Genomic DNA, 19,561 nt, shown 5'->3' with positions numbered 1-19,561 from the left:
ATTCATTCCTAGTATTCAAAACACCCAAAAATTTATAATAACGACATCTGTTTGGCGTCGGCGTTTACCGCCCTCCCCCCGGGGCACTGAATAAATGAATTTATTTTTCAGATTGTTTTTAAATATAGATATTCGTAAACTAGAGGCTACATCTTTCTTATCTTTCTTCTAGAGTACCTTCGTGAACGTTATGTGTGGTTACAATGTTCAAAAGATGAGTGTAAGTACATTTTCTGATTTACTTAGTACTTTAGCTAATACTGGTTTTAAATTTAGTACAATGATTTATTTTCTCGAGCTTTTTTGCCCAACCCTATTAAAGAGAACTGTTCAAGGTCTTTTCAAAAGCATTACTGTCCTTAATAAATACCCTTTTTAATTATTGGTATTGTTTCGTGGTCAGCAGTCTATAGCTCGGTAATGTCGAGAGATGATAATTTGTTGCTTTGTTTTTTTTTTAGTTTTTGGACCATAAAACAGAGAAGTAAATTTTCCCTGAAGTTTGTAAAACTTTCGATAATATTCTACGAAATTGTAAAGGAAAGATTATCAGAGTCTACTCTGTAGCATAAAAAAAAAGAAGCAACATAAAACAGTCGTAGCTCCGATAGTAAATTCAAAGGTACCATAAATCGTGTATTGTTGGACCCGCGGATGCAAAATCAAATTATCTTTTCAACACCTGTGACCGAAATATTTTATCTCCTCTATATATCTAAGAAACAATTCTGACAGTGTCAATATGGAAATTCTTAATTTAAATCTTTAATATTTTTTTCAGGGAATTATTGGTTTCTGTAGAATATTGTGTGATTTCCTTTGCGTGTAAAGCTCTTACCAAAAATTAGACCAAAACAAGCCTGCGGTCTGATCTGTGGTATTTGATGGAAAGGGGGCGTGGTTTTTTAGAACCTCTTCATTTGCACATGGAGCAGCAGGCCGCCGTGCAAAAAGTGGGTTAGCAAAGTAGCAATGCTACATGGCAGTTTTCAAATTTGTTGGCAAATTTTGTCTTAAAATGTCATTTTACATACAAAAATAATTTGTGCTCAAAGAAAAGCTTTCAAAACACAAGTTGTGCTCCGCCGTAAAAAAAGGGGGTAGCATAGTAGCAATACTACGTGGCAGTTTTCATGGCCTAGTAAAATTTATTGGCGTATTTTGTCTGAAGATACCAGTGTTTTCACTATCCCCGAATTTTTGGGAATTTACCCCAAAATCTGTCGTCTCGAAAAAAAAAATCGGTTCCCAAAAATCTCCTTTCGTTCACGGTTGCCACCCCTACTGACTTATCACTAGTGACAATATACCCCTAGTAACTATCACTTTCACTTGATATTGTTTTTTTCAATACTTTCCAAAGTTTTTGTCTCAATTATTCACTATGCATCAAAAACAAAACATAGACCATTGAATTACTAATCAACGTTGAACAAGGATCAACGTTAATGTTTTTTGCGTTTAGTTGCTTATTGAGCTCATGCATGGATGGATACTTTTTTTGTTGACTCACTGGATATGGGGCTTAAACTTCTAACTAATCGCTCCAAACAGGGATGCCCCGACTTCATGGACGTGGATGAAGCCCACCCCAGGGTTTCTTAATCAGATCCCAGGGACGGTTGTACTTGCGACCCTCCTCCTGAAAATGATTGCAAAGAAAAGAAATGTTACCCAAGCCTCGGATCTTTTTGGTTTTAATTCACCCAAAAACATTATTCATACAAAATTGTATGTTATAGTCGAAAGTGAAAATTCGGTTATTATTTCCATTTCGTTATCTCGTAAAGTTTTATATTATTTTCATTATTTTTTTTTACAAACGGTTGGTCTTTGTATCTTACTTTGCTACCTGATATCTGTGTTTGAGGACTGATCAAACAGTTCGCGGTAATGAACTGTAAACAACTCGACCCAGCAGGAACCAAAACTCTAAAAATGAGCAACTACTAAGCAAAAAAGAACTGTTTTCGTGTTTGATATTCTTTTTTTTTACCAGGTGATTTATCTCTTCTGAAATATCTTTTCTCACGAGATGTATCTCTTCTCACGCTGCTGTTTTTTGTTGTTTTTTTTTTCTTGTTTTTTTTTGTTATTATCCTTCGTCCTTGAGGACAAGTTTTTACTTACTCTACTTCGCTTCAACTAAAAGTGAATATTTGTCCGTTGAAAGAATCTTAAAAGGGCTGTTAGATATTAAGGTGTACATACAGTTAAAGCAGGTAATGGGAAAGCTGGAACATGGGAGATTAGTAGCCTAAAACAGCCACACTACAATGTAGCAGCAATTCTCTGTTTATTTTGGGGATTAGATTAGGGCAAAAACTAATATCACAGCTTCATAATGCTTGTGACTTCCAGACTGCCAATCAAAATTGTTCTCCCAGAAAATCAAATGGTGCTTTTTATAATTGTAGTATAGTGATCAATGAGTATCAAGCATGCAGTTGGGTATGCATCATTTTGTAATGCATCATTTTTGTAATACCAATAGCAGTAACAGCAGTAAGTTAAATACAGTTTACTTCAGACTTTGAATACTATTATTAAAAAAAAAAACTTCCGAAAAATACGTTTTTCAAAGAAAATTAAAGGCCATTTTAAACTTAAACTCAGCAGATACAAATGCCTGTTAAAATTCAAACTCGAAACGACCAGAATTTACTATTGAAGAATAAATGAAACCCAAAACGAACAGAAATTAAATAAACAATCATAGGAAAAAACATGCAACAAGTAATAATATAGATGAATAAATAGATCTAAAAGCGAGTAATGCTTAGATTGAATATGAAAATCAAGCTTAAAACGAAAAAAAATCACTACAAACAAGAGTTTGGGTACCGCCTCCTTCTCTCACTGTAAAAGTATAAAACCTACTGCGTCATTGGCGCTTTACTGAAACCCAATTTTTTGACAATTATTTTCTTTTGTACTTAATGTTGAAATAAACATTAAAATTATAGTAAAATTTTGAACTGATGAGTTTTCAGCAATTAATATTATTATACAAGTAGGGTAAGAGGTTCCATTTCTGTACCCTGTATAGCAATCTCTATGTTATTCTAAGGGCTTATGTTCCTTCCATGCTATTCTATGTTCCTTCCATTGTTATTCTAAGGGACCTCTACACGTGATTAAACACGTCATGAAACTATGTGCTATTTGCTTATGTCCTGTTGGTACCATTCAAAACGAGTGGGGATTCCCTGCCTGTTCCTAAACATTTCAAAAAAAAGATAACAGTATGAACGGGGATTCCCCGCACAAATTTGTTTCAACTCCAAGTTTTTCAACCAGAGTGGGTTTTTTTCGAGCTGACACCTGTTTTTTAGGCAGCCAATCAGAGAACTGCTTAACAATTCGTCATTGAAACCCCGTATAAAATGTTCATTATTTGGACTTTAATTTTCATTATGTAGTGGCTTATAGATCAAATTACACTTTATTTTATTAAATATTAAACCATATATATTTATATTTTCTATATGAGTACATTTTCTTTATTTTTTTCCCAAAAAAAATCGTTGTACTAGTACGTTAAAATTTAAGGGGGACCTAGCCCCCCTCCCCTCCAACCCTACAAAACTTAAAAATATGAGGAGTATACTCGCTAGAAAGTGGTAATCAAGTTTTTTTCTCTTATTTAAAACAAAAAAATCACTAGTCCATTGCTCTGGTTGGAGCATACTTCTGTAGTTTTAGTTCTTTTTTGTTCAAAAGAATCCTTTCCAAGCGCGCGTTTACAATGTACTGTCTTCTTCCGCTCTAAATAAAACCATCTGTGGTTAACATGTTACCAAAGAGGGGATGATTTCAAGACAACATTTGGCATGCGTCTTATCGGGATTAAGAAAACAAAAAAGATGGATATGTGCGATTCAAGACTCATTGACAAAAGAGTTTGTTTTTTGACCAAATTAGACAGATATTTTTCAATTATATTTGATGAAAGCAAATGGATTTCACAGATGATTAAGAGGCTTTTATAAAAATATATGACAGGGAAGAGGGCAATGAATCAATTCTAACACGGTTTTTCTTTACTTGGTATGCGTTAAAAACGAAATTTTTGTGTTAAATAAGTAATTCTTGTATCTTTTAAAAGAGCTTTACGGGGTTTGAGAGAGACTCTGTTCCCCGATTCCGTGTGGTTAGAGGGGATTCTTTGTGCAGACTAATTTTTTCTTCTATAAAAAAAAGGGAATTGTTTTTTTCATGCTAAATTTTGCCTTCTTTTTAAGGAAGAAGATTCCTACAATTACTCTCCCCCGGAAAAGAGAGCTAAGACTAACGGCGTCGCTCCAATACAACAAGTGGAGATAGGCGCTCCATTGGGGGCCACTCACATCCATTCCAGACCGACGCTGCCTGCTCAAAACTCACCAATGCCAACTCCGATGCAGCCAGGTAGAAAGCTGAAAAGAGAATGGATAGTTGCTCACATGATGGGGAGCCCCACTGGCTCACCTGTACTAGCCAGTGACATTGCCACCACATCTATGCAAGAAACGGACGGCACTCAACAGCAGTCTGAATTTGGAAATGTGAGTATTTTCACCACTAGCTTCTACCTATTTCTATCCAACTTTTTTTGTTTGTTTTTTTAAGTATTTTCTTTTCGCCATTTTTCACCACCGTAAAAGTGTATGTCAGAGATATTAAGGGTTAATCCCCCCCCACCCCCGACCATTGTTTTAAATTTCTCTGCTCCCCTCAGAGATAGCTGAATATAATGCATTTTTTTTTATTGGCAAAGAAAGCACTCTTTTGCGTCTTTCTGAACTTTCTGTGGGAGTGGGGTGGAGGCAACTATTTAGTTTAAATAATTCTAGGAGGAATTGAGTTTTGGGGATTGGGTGAAAAAATGAACGTGTTTTTTTTTAACTTTATAAAATAGTGGTTATTTCACATTGAAAATAAAACCTTTTTTCTATAGGTTAATGAATTAACTTTTTTGCTGTTTTTTTCAACACCGTAAAAGTGTATGTCATAGATATTAAAATGTTCATCTTTCCTCCACCCCCAACCATTGTTTTAAATTTCTCTGCCCCCCCCCCCTCAGAGATAGCTCAATATAATTGATTTTTTTTATTAGCAAAAAAATCACTCTTTTGTGTCTTTCTGAACTTTATGTGGGAAGGGGGGTGGAGTCAAGTATTTAGTTTAAATAATTCTAGGAGGACTTGAGTTTTGAGGGTGGGGTGAAAAATTAACATGTTTTTTTTAACTTTATAAAATAATGGTTATTTCACATAGAAAATAAAACTTTTTTTCTATAGGTTAATGAATTAACCTTTTTGCTGTTTTTTTTCAACACCGTAAAAGTGTATGTCCGAGATATTCAAATGTTCATCTCCCCCCACCCCCGACCATTGTTTTAAATTTCTCTGCCCCCCCTCAGAGATAGCTGTATATAATACATTTTTTTTATTAGCAAAGAAAGCACTCTTTTGCGTCTTTCTGAACTTTCTGTGGGAGGGGGGTGGAGGCAAGTATTTAGTTTAAATAATTCTAGGAGGACTTGAGTTTTGAGGGTGGGGTGAAAAAATTAACATTTTTTTTTTAACTTTATAAAATAATGGTTATTTCACATAGAAAATAAAACAAAATACAAAATTTTTTCTATAGGTTAATAAATTAGCCTTTTAGCCATTTTTTTCAACACTATAAAAGTGTGTGTGCGTGTGTGTGTAAGTGTGAGTGTGTGTGTGCTTGTGTGAGTGTGTGTGCATGTGTGTTGTGTGTGTGTGTGAGAGTGTGTGTAAGTGTGAGTTTGTGTTAATGTGTGAGTGTGTGCGCATGTGTGTTGTTTGTGTGTGTGTGAGAGTGTGTGTGAACGTGTGTAAGTGTATGTGTGTGTGCGTGTGTGTGTGTGCGCGTGTGTGTGAACGTGTGCGTGTGGAGTGTGTGTGTAAGTGTGAGTGTGTGTGTGAGTGTGAGCGCATGTGTGCGTGTGTTATTAACAAAATTTGTAATTTATTATGCACTGTTCTGTAAATAATGCTATATGCAAAAATTTGTAGTTTATTATGCATTTGTTTGATAAATATTACTATAAGCAAAAAAAAAGTGTGCTATAGTTGTGATAAAACTTTTGTCAAAGAAAAAAAAACTTAATCCATTCATTTTCTAGTTTCAGGGGGAAGCTATGAAAACTTCTGCCTTCCCTGGACCAGGACTTCAAAGTATCATGGGTAATTGTCCCCTCTCACCGGATAATGTTAGTGAAGGTATGCCATTTAATATCCCCCTGCATTTTCAATTTACAGCTGAAGAAATTGACAGTCTTATGCAAATTGTTGGACCTAATTTTTCCGGGAACATTTTTGAAGATAGTTTTTTAATTAGTGAATTGGGTCCTGTACAAATAGGTGCAGTACATTAAAGTAGTGTCAAGTCCCCAGAATTATGGGAATCTTATTTATTAGAACCTGCTCTTGGTCACTTACAAACATATAGGGTATATTTTAACCCCCCCCCCCCCGAGGAAAACGTGATTGAGGGGAGCATTATTTTAACAGACCCTGTGAATGTTCTCCATAGCTATATCGACAGAATTCGAGCACAAATTGAGATTCAGATTCAGAAATGGGAGGGTCAAGGGGGGGGGGGGGGTTAAAGCACCGGTTAATCAAAAAGGTCATTTAAAAAAGGGGACATTTGGGGAATTTTTTGAGTTTCATTTTTAAACAGGCAACCAGACTTTTACCCTGGTCAAAACAAATTCGAAGACAACTTTTTAAACTGGGTAAATAAACTAATTTTGACTTTGGACACGTTTAACGAGAGGGGAAGTGGGTCCACAATTTTATACATTGAATACATGGATCTGAATCTCAGTAGATTAAAAAAAAACTTTATTTAAAGGTGGAGCGGGTAATCTAAAAATAAAATGCCACCCAGATTTGTCGGCTACCAAAGGGGTTCAGGGTTTCAATTTTGAAACTGGGCTGCAATGCTTTAAATACGCATTTTTAGCAGCAGCCCATAAAATATTAAAAAATGATTCAACAGTGAAAAGTCTCGAAAGACTTGCTCGTAACGATGAAGAAAATTTCCCTAAAGTAAATTTTGACTGTTTAGAGGGGAAGTATCCGATGTCCTTGAAAGAGATAACCATATTTGAAAAACCAAATGAAAATCTTGGGTTGGGGGTGGTTGTTCTCCAGTATGACACGGAATTTGTAAATGGGGGAAAGAAACCAAATAAAAAAGGGGTTTTGTATTCAGTTAGGACATCGATGGGGGATAATGTTAAAAATTGGGTTTGGGTTATTTACGAGCCTCCCAAAGATGTAAATTCCAATGGTCATTTTTCCCCGTTACAGCAATAAGTTGACTCCTATCCCAAGTCGCTCAGAGAGGAAAACGATTTTATTGTCCCATTTATCTTTCCCCCTTTTGATCCGAATGAAAATTCTCAGATCCCGTGAGGCATTGCACAATTCATGGGAATCAAAGAATTGAAAAGCCGGCAGAAGACAAAGACAATTTACAATTTAAAAATTTCGAAAATTCTCGTCTACAAGTTTATAAAGAGTCTTTGGACTGTGAATCAAGACTGGTTGAGGTATCGGATCCATCAAAGCCAAATATAGTCAAGGAACACAAACTAGTTGCGTGTTCTTATCTGCATGCCCGTCGCAATTACAATAATAAAATACAGTTGGGTGAGTTTTTTTTGGCTATAGATGAGGAGGGTAGTATGGAAAAGTTATTGATATTTGTAATAAAAACAGCAAACAGCGCAATTTTACGATTGCGTCACACCAACTATCCAATGATATTATCAGATAAAGAGCAACTGGCACTAGAAAAGGGGACAATTTGCTGGGTTTGTAGAGGTTTTCTTGTCCCAAAAGACGCCGTCCAGGATCACAATCACCTCATTGACTCCATTTCAAAGGGAAAAAGTTGCTTTCAAGGGTGGGATCAAAATTCATGTAATTTAAAAATTAAACAGCAACTCTTTCTTCCGGTTTTTATACATAACTCTAACTACGATCTGAAGTATGTGCTACCAGCAATGGCATATCTTCAAAGAAATGGAACAGTGGATGATGCGTGGGTGATAGACAGCTTTTCCTACAAAATCATTCCTAAATCATCGGAAAAGTTGCTTGTTTTGGAATTTATGTGGAAATTTGTTGAAAACGACGTTGAGTACACGAATAAAATTCGCTTTTTAGATTCCTACAGTTTTTTCCTCAAATCAATGAGTGAATGAATTCAGATGTAGAAAAATGATGACCGCTGCAATGCTTTCCCCTTCTCAAGCAACAATTTACAAATGATTTATATGATTTGTTGACGGTCAAGGGCATATATCCTTATGATTATTATTGTTCCATGTCGAGATTTGCCGAGGAAACTTTTCCTCCGACGTCATCGTTTTACGATATTTTACATGATCGTATTTGTTACCCCAATGAATAAAGTTTTGCTAAGTAAGTGTGGGCAGAGGGAGGATATAAAAATGGTTATGAATACTTCAAGCTGTAGTCGTCGAGTGACGTGTTGATTCTGTTGGACATTATGTGTAAAAGTACGGACAAAATCTATGAGGAATTTAATCTTGATTTGGGCTATTATTTTTCATCTCCTCATCTGGTAATGGACCTCATCCTAAAAGTTAGTGGAGAAAAATCGGGCTAATCACAGACATTGATCAGCATCTGTTCATCGAAAGGTCAATGAGGGGTGGATTCGTTTTTCACGGGGATCGTTTCTTGGAAATTAATCCAAAAGGAGAGAAGACGGGAACAAAATTGAGTATATTTGTCACTGATATGTGGTACTTCTAATCTTTAACCATGACAAAATGTTTACCACCTTGCGGTTACTGTCAATAGCTCAATGACCATCAAACTCCCCATTTCCCCAACATGGAACGTGTTGAGAATAGGCCGTTTGGATGGTTTTTTGAAATTGATTGGGAGATACCAGTTGAGCTTCACGATTCAGTAAAGGATTTTGTTTTCCCTTGCATCAATAGACTTGTGACTAGGGACTCTTTGAGCCCCCGCAATAGGCGTTTAGTCGAGGAGGACGGATTGCATTGGTCACCTTCAAAACAAAAACTTATTGCTGACCTTCTGCCGAAAAAAATATTGTTGTACATCACGTGGCTTTAAAATGGATGTGCAACAACGGTTTGAACGTCACAAAGGTTCACAGATCGGTCCAGTTTAGTCAAAAACCATATCTAAAAATGTTTGTGGACACTTTTGTCAAGAAACGTTCTGAAGCGCAGTCGAAAGCCGAAAAAGAAATTTATAAACTCATTTTGAATTCGGCTTTCGGCAAAATGTGTGAGAGTGTTCGCAATAGGAATCGTTCTGACGTTGTGACCCATACCAAACAATTTGCTCGAATTATTGCCGATCCAAATTACACTTCCATCACAATCATTGCCCCGGACATGGTACTATTGAATAGAAAAAAAAGACGCATTGTCCTGAATAAAAATGTTGCTGCAGGCAGTGCGATCTTGGAGATCTCAAAAAAGCTCATGTTGGAATTCTACTACAATGTGGCTAGGGTACAGGGGCCGGAGAAGGGGCAACTAGAGGTCTGCTACGGGGACACAGATTCTCTACTGTTAAAAGTAAAAACCCCAAATCTAATTGATGATTTGGCGCACGGTGAAATTATCAGCTCACGGATGGACTACTCCAATTGGAGTGGGCTATACCCAGAGCTAGTGAAACGTCGGGCGCCAAATCAGCTTTTATTTTTTAAATCAGAAACGGGAAGCGACATGATTTCCCGTGGTATGTTTGTAAGTCCGAAGGTGTACTTTATAAAGACACACGACGGGAAAATCAAGAAACGTTGCAAAGGAGTACCCACACGCTATGTGTATAAGAATTTCGACTAGGACATCTAAAGGAATTGTACTGTTCAAAATAAAATTCCACGAGCCAAATTGTTGGTAATTCTTTCTCTCAAATACATGAACTTTTCTGTAAATATGGAAAAAATTGCCATGAGTACCGTCTCCGACAAGGTCTATGTTTGTCAAGACGGTGTGACCACCCTCCCCCTTGGGCACTATTTAACTTCAGACCGGGCCGAATGTGTTATCCATAGGGAAAGTCTCGGTTTTGAAGTCCAGTAAATTTTTTTTCCTAAAACCTTTGGAGGGGGGCCTCGCGGCCTTGGGGGGGAGGGCCTCGCGACCCGGGGGGCCGGCCGCCATCGGGGGGCGCACCGCCAGCCACTACCAAAGTTATCTTTTTTTTTGGACTTAGAGCAGATTTTTTTTTGTGCTTTTGTACATGTTGCATTAAAAAAAAGTGATATTATTTTAATCGCTTTATTCTAATAAATATTGTATTTTTTTCTCTCTCTGTGCCTAAGTAAATGTTGTATTTTTTTCAAGTTTAATGTGCTTTTTTTCAATTTAGTATTTTTTTAAATATTGTTACTTTTTTATACATTTATTAAAAAAAAATATGATTATTTATTCGTCTTCTTATTCTTATTATTCTTGAACGGAGTAGGAGAAGTATGGAAATTATTTAGTCATTAGACAGCTATGGTCTATAGTTTGTTCTCCAGTCGAACCATTGAAGCGAACATATATCAATTTAAAACACCATTCAGATCGTTTCTGTGTGGGCCGTCAATGTCGGGCAAAACAGTACTCTTAACTAAAATAATAAAGAATTGCAATAAAATGTTTGCGGAAAAGCCGAAAAAATATATACAATATTTGGCAGGAGTCAAACGATAAAATAAAAGCAATTGTTGCCACCACCATGGGATTGGTGCAGATACAATTCATACAGAGACTTGAAATTTTCAGCATTATTGAACCAAACTCTTGGCTGATCATTGACGATCTGGCTGAATCTATTGAACAATGGTCCCAGGAAATGCTACAATTGTTCACCGTTCGCTCTCATCATGAACAGATTTCCGTTACTCTGGTTCTACACAATCTCTTTCATCAGAGCAAATGTATGCGAACACTTGCATTGAACTGCAGCTACTATATCATCTGCAGAGTTGTTCGAGATTCTAGCTCGCTAATAACTCTCAATAAACAAATCTATCAAGGTGCCCCTAAATTTATGCTCTCAGCATACAATCAAGCAACTAATAAATCACATGGCTAAATCCTATTGGATCTTAATCAAAATACACTCGAAGATCTGTGTGTAGTGAGAGATATTTTCGACAATGAAATTACAGTATATCTCCCCGTGAAGACTAAAAAGACCTATTAGTCGGTATCATGACACTGAAGAAACTACATGAAAATAGACATCTGTTTTCGGTTCTAAGAGCTTCAAAACCCCCGCTTAGGAAAGCCATACTCAAACATGGTACTGACAATAATTTAATTAATCTAATATCTGAACTTTGTTTAAATTTGACCGAGGGTAATGTTCAACTGCCAGAAGAAGTTAAGCAGAGGGCAAAGCAACATCGTTCCATTGTACGTACATTGGCCTCTAAAAGCAAAGGAAAGAATTTTAAAAAGAAACTACTTCTTCAGGCGGGCGGTAGCTTTTTCACACTTTTATTGCCGATAATTGCAGGACTTGTAAACAGTTTTCTCCAGAGAATGGCAAAACCCTATAAATTGACTCCAATAGAACTCGCTCTCTCACCCGTCGAACACTTTGAGAACAATCTGAGTAAATTCCTTGACAACCAGAATATTGAGGATGATAAAAAACTGCTTTTACTTCAAGATACAGTTCGCCGAATAGTCAAACATAAGCCCTATCGTGTGAAGGCCACTGCTGCTGCTGATCAAAAAAAATAATCATCTCCTCAAAAGTCTGCTGGAACACAATTAAAGAAGGAAGAATTGGATTCAATTGTATTGAAAATTGGAAATATAAGACCCCACTCATATCGTCGACAAATTACACGACTCCCAGCCTATCTCATGGAAAATGGTCAAGATCATATTCAAGTTGATAGCAATGGGAAAGAGATTATAAGTCAGGGAAAGAGCTATAATCTACATGATTGAATATCTGATAGGGTTACAAATCGTAAAGGACTATTATCATTTGACGCTCATCTATACAATTTTCTAAATACATTAAACTTCCCCAAAAGTCTTATTAGCAATAGACAAATTCTAAAAAAAGTAAATGAACATGCATCATTGTCAAAACCACCATTAAAATATGAAAAAGAAGAAGATTTTAAATCAATTTTGGAAAATACTAGCACACCACTGATAGCTAGACAAAAGCGAAGACGTATCAACTCAACGTCACCACCACCACCAACAACCGCCAGTATACAAAAGGGTAGTGGACGTTACACAACGTGTTTACGTTCAAAATGGTTGAAGTTATGAAAGGTGTTTATGAAAATATTGGTGAAGTGGGGAGTTTAAGTTTACCCACCACTCTTTCCAAGGTCACTGATGTTCACACTAAAAGTGTACAAGACTATCTACAAAATGAATCAAGTTACACTCTGCATAGAAATCATAGACTTCGTGCCAATCAATATCGAAAAACTAAAGCTTTTTACCCATTTCATATAATGCATGCATATCTCCTGACTAGACTACTACCGCGACGTTACACGAGATTCAACAATGTCACAAAACACCGTACAAGTACATTGTTCTTATAATTAGTGTTTTTAGTAGCTATGCATATGCAATTTCATTGCGATCAAAGAGAGGCATGTAAGTTGCTCATGCCATTGAAAGTTTTCTCGATCAGGATTCATATAAAAAAAATTCAAACAGATCGTGGGAGTGAATTTGTTAATCCCCATGTTGCAAAAGTACTAGTAAAATATAGTACACTGTTCTATCAAAGTCATAGTGCTATAAAGACTGCAATGGCCAAACGATTGACAAGAACTATTCGACTTTTAATTTCAAGATATTATACATTGAAAAATACACCGGCTTTTATTCATGATTTAAATAAAATTATGTTGATTTATAATCAACGACCTCATCGATCATCGTCCAACTCTACGCCAACGGAAGTTCATCATTCTGATCACGACATAATTTACACCTTTCTTAAACAATATTCCAATGAAACAATTGTCAAGAAGAAAAATAAATTCAATGTTGGTGATACTGTTCGAATTAATAGAACAACTAATGTTTTTGAAAAGGGTAATTACTTGTGGTCCACCGAACTTTTTAAAGTGGCAAAAATCCTAGACACTAAACCCATAACTTATCGTTTGCGTGATACCAAAGATAAGGAGATTCTCGTCGGCTCTTATGACTATCAGGTAAAAAAGGTAAAAAATAATAGTGAAATCTATAAAATTGTAAATACAAGAAAGAGTCACACTTGTAGGCGTATGAAACAGTTACTTGTTCGGTGGCTTGGATACAAATCTGATTTTGATTCTTGGATTGATGTCGTAAATATTGAAAATGCTCCATGATTTCTATTTAACTTTTATGTCCAATGTTTCCGATCCTCTCTACAACGACATGAATACGACAAGTGATTTTTGGACAAAACTCTCCCCGACCATCAAATTTGACGGTGCGTATGAAGTGGCTCTTGTCGACTGTATTCTCAAAAATACCTCTGACATCCTCAGAAAGGATCGTGTGTATGATATAAAAGTTTTACCATTCGATTGGACACTCTTTGTCGACTATGAATGGGTTGAAGCACTTAAATCTAGCGAATATCCACATGCCAAATTGAAATATATTGAATACGATAATATGACAGATTTGTGTCGTACAATCAATAGAGAAATCTCATATCGTAGGAATGGTAAATTCCATTTTAATTATTCATTGGAAAAAGATAAGATTTACATTACCTCACCTGTTGACACTGAAATAATTATTCTCAATCATAATCTGAGAGACATTCTTGGCTTTAAGCAGAATACGATCAATGGGGAAAATGCTAGCACCGTTTACGGGATGGATCAAGTTGTTTTTGCTGATTATCCACCTGGTTTCGCCTCGGACTCTTGCATATTTCTCTATGCACCCTGTGTGGAAACATCGAGAGTCGGTAATTCAAATGTCCCCCTCCTACGTGTACTTGAACGAAAAACAACCCATGAACTTGTTCATCACTATAATATAAAGAATCTCCAGTATATTCCTGTAAACACTTCGTATTTAGAACTCTGCCAGTTAACACTAAGAAGTATGTTAGGGGATCTTCTGGCAATAGAAAAAGCCTTAGCAGTGATTAATTTTCCTTTTCAACCCATCGTAGGCGATAGCGCAATGGCCTAGAATGAACAATTGGAGAATTCCATTTGTCTGCCCCGATATCGATTGCTATGTTAGTGCTTTGAGTCCAGGTCAAATAGGCAATGGATTGGACTACTACAAGGGTCGTACTACAAAATCTGGCTATGGTCTTGGTAGCTGGTTTGCTAGGCTATTTCGTTCTGCACTACCCCTTGCCAGAAAATATCTTGTGCCTGCTGCATCAAATTTTTCTGCCTCCACTTTACAGGAGTGGGGGTCAAGTAAGAATTTCAAGAAGAGTGTATTAGTGTATAAGGAAAATACTGGATCTTCAGCAAGAGCCGGTGGCGATCTCTTAAAATCTCTGCATAATTGGTAAACATTAACAAGGATGCATGCGCATTAGTCACTCATCAGGGTTCAACCTGGAAGGACGCAAAAGATATCAACAAGCACTTTGAGGACGAAAACAAGAACGACCAATATTCAGAAGAAGAAAAAGAAAAAGATTGGTATTTCAACGAAAGATATCTTCTCTTAAGATTACTTATCTCCCCGCCAAGGAATGATATCCATCAATTAGTTCCTCATTGAATCTATTCAATGCTGAAAATGTTGATATCAGTGTCAAGTATGGCTACTATGAACAATTTCATCCCCAACAACCCCTCTCGGAAAATATACACTTTCAAATATTTTTCAATGAAGACTATTTCATTGATTTATCATCAACATTTATTGATTTAAATGTTGCAGTGAAAAAAAAGTCAGATAATACAACTCCAACTGCTGCCGACGGTCTCTCCTGCGAGAACTGTATTCTACAAAACCTATTCAAACAAATTACTGTATTTATCAATGAAATATTGGTGAGCACTAACAATAATTTATCCAACTATGCAAGCTATGCACAATTTATGATGATCAAGCGAATGGCATACAAGAAGTTGAGAGGACAATCATCGGGCTATGAATATCGATCAGGTGTTGATACTGATGGTGACTTGACTACTGCAGTGAGCCAGAAGTGTCATCTGGTTGGAAAATTAAATCATGAGATTTTCAATATATCCCAATGGCTACCCCCCAATGTCAAGATTGACATAAGGTTACAGCTGACCCCTTCGAATTTCATTTTGAGAAAAACACTTCCTGCAGCACCCGATGCAAAAGTCAATATCACATCGGCAATTCTCCACGTCCGAAAACAACAAGTTATGAGCTCTGTTGCATTGGCAGTAGAAAAGCTAAGAGCCAATGGCAGGAATATTAAGATTCTTGTCTTACATATAGTAACCAATCAAAGCCACAGTGCCATCAGTACTATTAGCAATACCGATTCATCGTTTATCAAGAGAGAAATCACGTCGAAACTAGTTGTGGCCTGTGTGAAGTGTGGTCGTGATGTTGAATCCTAGACTGAATTTCTCCAGGATTCTAATTTTTTCGGTCTATCTAGCCTTATATGCTAAGTAAAGGGTATTCCATTGAACACTCTATCATTTGACAAAAAATCCTGTAGAACTCTGTACGAGTTGACCATCCAATCCCTAGATCAACACTCTCAATTATTTGAAAATGGAATAACCGATTCAAAGTTTTCAAAAATCATGAGGTAATTGTTTTAAACTCGTCGGGGACTCAGCATATGAGCATAGTACGAACAGGGAATGTACGTTTAGAGTGTGCATTTGCCGATACTTTGACTGAGAGTATCACGCTAATATCACTGAGTCAATTTGAAACCTACTGGGAAAGCACTCCCGACGGCAGTGTTCTACTAGACTTAGCACCATGAACACAAACCAAATAATCAACGTATTTAATATGGATCCATACATGTCCCAGTACAAGTCCTATTGCATACCTTCGGACTTCATTGAAAAAATTCCAAGTGTTAACAATACCCTAATCATTGTTAACAGCAGTCCATCGACTTTGAAGACAAGTCATTGCCTATGCATCTTTCAAACAGTGAAGAATATTGAATTTTTTGATCCTCTTGGCCTATCGTATAAATTCTACACACCATACATCAGCAACTTCGTTGAAAGCAGTGGAAAAACCATTATTCAAAATCAACGAAGAGTACAAGATTTAACGACTAAGACATGTGGCTTTCATGCACTACTCTTTTTCATGTTCAGATGTCGTGGCTACACCTACAAGCAGTTTCTCGACATCTACGTTAACTTACCTCGTTTGAACGACTTTCTAGTCGAAAATATACTTACAAGCGTATTTAATATTGATTTTAGTGCCCTACGAATAAAATGTTCTAAAAATGTATGTGAAATTGTTTATTAATAAAAATTTATATACATGATAAAACGACTTTTCTACTCTTTAGATTTGATCTTCTACTAGGTATAAGTATTTGTTAATAACACCTAGTGCAGGTAGATTATCCGAATTCACAGGGTACTGATCCTGATGTACTGCACTGTCGGAGTCACATTTTCTACAATGGAGTGTGACTTCACTCCTGTCATATATCTTTGTATAGCCAATGATACTATTCTCATTCATTCTATAGAATTCACATGTTTCAATTTGTTTATTTGAAGTAATGTCACAAATAGTGTCCTCAAGGGGCGAATCACATTCCGTCACACCCAAATAAAAATCAGCGGGCTTATAATCATAGTAGTCATTGTCTTCACAACGATGACGTAGAAACCAAATTCTTTTGTTTTTCCAGCAGTTGAATCGTTGACCCGTTTCCTCCTCCCAGAACAATCTAAAACCACGACGATACCAATCTCTTAGCAATAAACTAAAATCACGCTTAGGATTCTTTCCAATCATACCGGGATATGTATTCTCCCACTGATTACATTTATCATAATGATAATTGGAACATAGGTGGCCTCTAGGATGAGAGTCACACACCTCTTCATGACAGGAATTACAACCTTTAATTTGTACAGCATATCCTCTATGCAATTTACACGGGTTGCATAATATACACTTTTCATCATGATCATCAATCATTGTGCAATTCTCACATGATGACCAGCTACCCAGTGTGTTCATACATAGTGGACATGTATGGAACATTTTTTTCATGTGTTAACACTCTCACTGTCACAATGAAACTGAGCTAGCAACAACAAAAAAATTGTCTGAGAGAGAGAGAGAGGAGTAAATATCTCGGTTGTCTCTGATTGGCTGCCTAAAAAACAGGTGTCAGCTCGAAAAAAAAACACTCTGGTTGAAAAAAACTCGGAGTTGAAACAAATTTTTGCGGGGAATCCCCGTTCATACTGTTACTTTTTTTGCAATGTTTAGGAACAGGTGGGGAATCCCCACTCGTTTGGAATGGTACCAGCAGGACATAAGCAAATAGCACGTAGTTTCATGACGTGTTTAATCACGTGTAGAGGTCCCATAGAATAACAATGGAAGGAACATAGAATAGCATGGAAGGAACATAAGCCCTTAGAATAACATGGAGATTGCTATACAGGGTACAGAAATGGAATTTCTTACCCTACTTATACATCAAATATTCAGTTTAATTTATTAGCTCTTTTTAAAGTTATTCAAAACGAATATAGTTTCACTACAAACAAGAGTTGGATACTGCGTCATTGGCACTTAACCGAAAATGAATTATATTACAAATATTTTATTTTCCAGTTCTTACAGCATTGAAAATAAAAATAAAATCACAGTGAAATAAATTCTTGAACTGATGGATCTTTCAACAATTAATATTATTAAACATAAAATATTCAATTTCATGTTGTTTACACTTTCCAAAACTGTTCAAGAAGCACGTAGTTTTCAGTAAAGCGCCAATGACGCAGTAGTCTTTAGACTTTTACAGTGAAAGAAGGAGGTGATACCCAAACTCTTGTTTGTAGTGATTTTTGTTCGTTTCAAGCTTGATTTGCATATTCAATTTAAGTTTCACTCGTTTTAAGATTTATTTATTAATTTACATTAATATCTATTGTATGTTTGTTTGCATTGATTGTTTTGTTTAATTTCTGTTCGTTTTAAGTTTGATTTATGCTTCAATAGGAAAATATTTTTTTTTGTTCTAAGCTTGATTTTCATATTCAATCTATGCATTTCTCGCTTTAAGGTCTATATATTCATTTATATTATTACTTGTTGTTTTTTTTCTGCTATGATTGTTTATTTAATTTCTGTTCGTTTTGGGTTTTATTTGTTATTTAATAGTAATTTCTGGTCGTTTTGAGTTTAAATTATAGTAGGTTTTTATTTATTCTGACCTTAAGTTTGATATAGCCTTTACTTTTCTTTTAAAAACTTATTTTTCGGAAAGATTTTTTTTTATAAATTAATTTTTGTTTGTTTTTGATTGCAAAAAGTTTCAAGTTTTTAAAAATTCATTATTTCAAAAGAAAACTTTTTTTTAAATGAAATGTTCATAAAAGCATCAAATCTGGTATAAAAGTAACAATATCAAAGTGAAAAAAATGGGTTTGTGTCAATCGCGGAGTTTTCATTATCTCATGTTTGAACTAATTTTAACAAAATGGTTAGCTCAAAATTTTTATCGCATGGGTTTGGGGAAAAAGGGCGTGGGGGGGGGGCTAATTAACCTTTGGTCTTTTTTTACTCTTTAAAAGTGAACTAGAGCTTTTTGTTTTCAATCAAATGAGCCCTCTCTGAAGTGTATACGAGCATCCCTTCTATAAGAATCATATATCTCCCCAGAGTATACTTTACAACGCCTGTCCCTGGGCCGTGGGGGGGTTGTGTCGACCCCGGAGTTTTAATATCTGATGGTTGAACTATTTTTAACAAAATATTCACTCAGATTTTTATCGGATGGGTTTATCCACCCAAAGGTGTGGAGGGCGGGAGGGGCTAGTTGCCCTCCGATCTTTTTTCACTCTGAGAAAATGAACTACAACTTTTAATTTCCATTCAAATGAACCCTCTCTGAAGTTTATGCGAGCATTCCTTTCATAAGAACCACATACGACCCAGGACATAGCTTACAATGCCTGCCCCCTGGGCCCTGGGGGGGGGTTGTGTTGACACCGTAGTTTTTGCTATGTGACCTTTGAACTATATTGAAAAATGTCTCTCTCAAAGTTCTTATCGGATGGGTTTGAGGAAAATAGGGCGTGGAGAGGGGGGGGGGGGCTTGTTGTGTCGACCCCGGAGTTTTAATATCTGATGGTTGAACTATTTTTAACAAAATATTCACTCAGATTTTTATCGGATGGGTTTATCCATCCGATAAACCCAAAGGTGTAGAGGGCTGGAGGGGCTAGTTGCCCTCCGATCTATTTTCACTCTGAGAAAATGAACTACAACTTTTAATTTACATTCAAATAAACCCTCTCTGAAGTTTATATGAGCATCTCTGTCATAAGAACCACATAAGGCCCCAAGAAA

At 36.3% G+C, this 19,561-nt stretch overlaps 1 protein-coding gene across 2 annotated transcripts in view; it reads left to right on the top strand.

Moving 5' to 3' along the window:
* LOC148949368 (tetraspanin-33-like) overlaps positions 1–19,561 on the top strand; it is a 555,122-nt gene that overhangs the window by 429,713 nt on the left and 105,848 nt on the right. For both annotated transcript variants that reach the window (XM_089093400.1, XM_089093399.1), the window contains one exon: positions 173–220. In XM_089093400.1, the coding sequence (XP_088949526.1) occupies positions 173–220 (48 nt within the window). The remainder of the gene's footprint in view (positions 1–172; positions 221–19,561) is intronic.

This window comes from Artemia sp. Qi Xiang Cuo, chromosome 8 (assembly GCF_049724085.1).
Source record: "Artemia sp. Qi Xiang Cuo chromosome 8, ASM4972408v1, whole genome shotgun sequence".
In the NCBI taxonomy this organism is placed as follows: domain Eukaryota; kingdom Metazoa; phylum Arthropoda; class Branchiopoda; order Anostraca; family Artemiidae; genus Artemia; species Artemia sp. Qi Xiang Cuo.
This window is presented reverse-complemented; position numbering and strand designations above follow the sequence as displayed.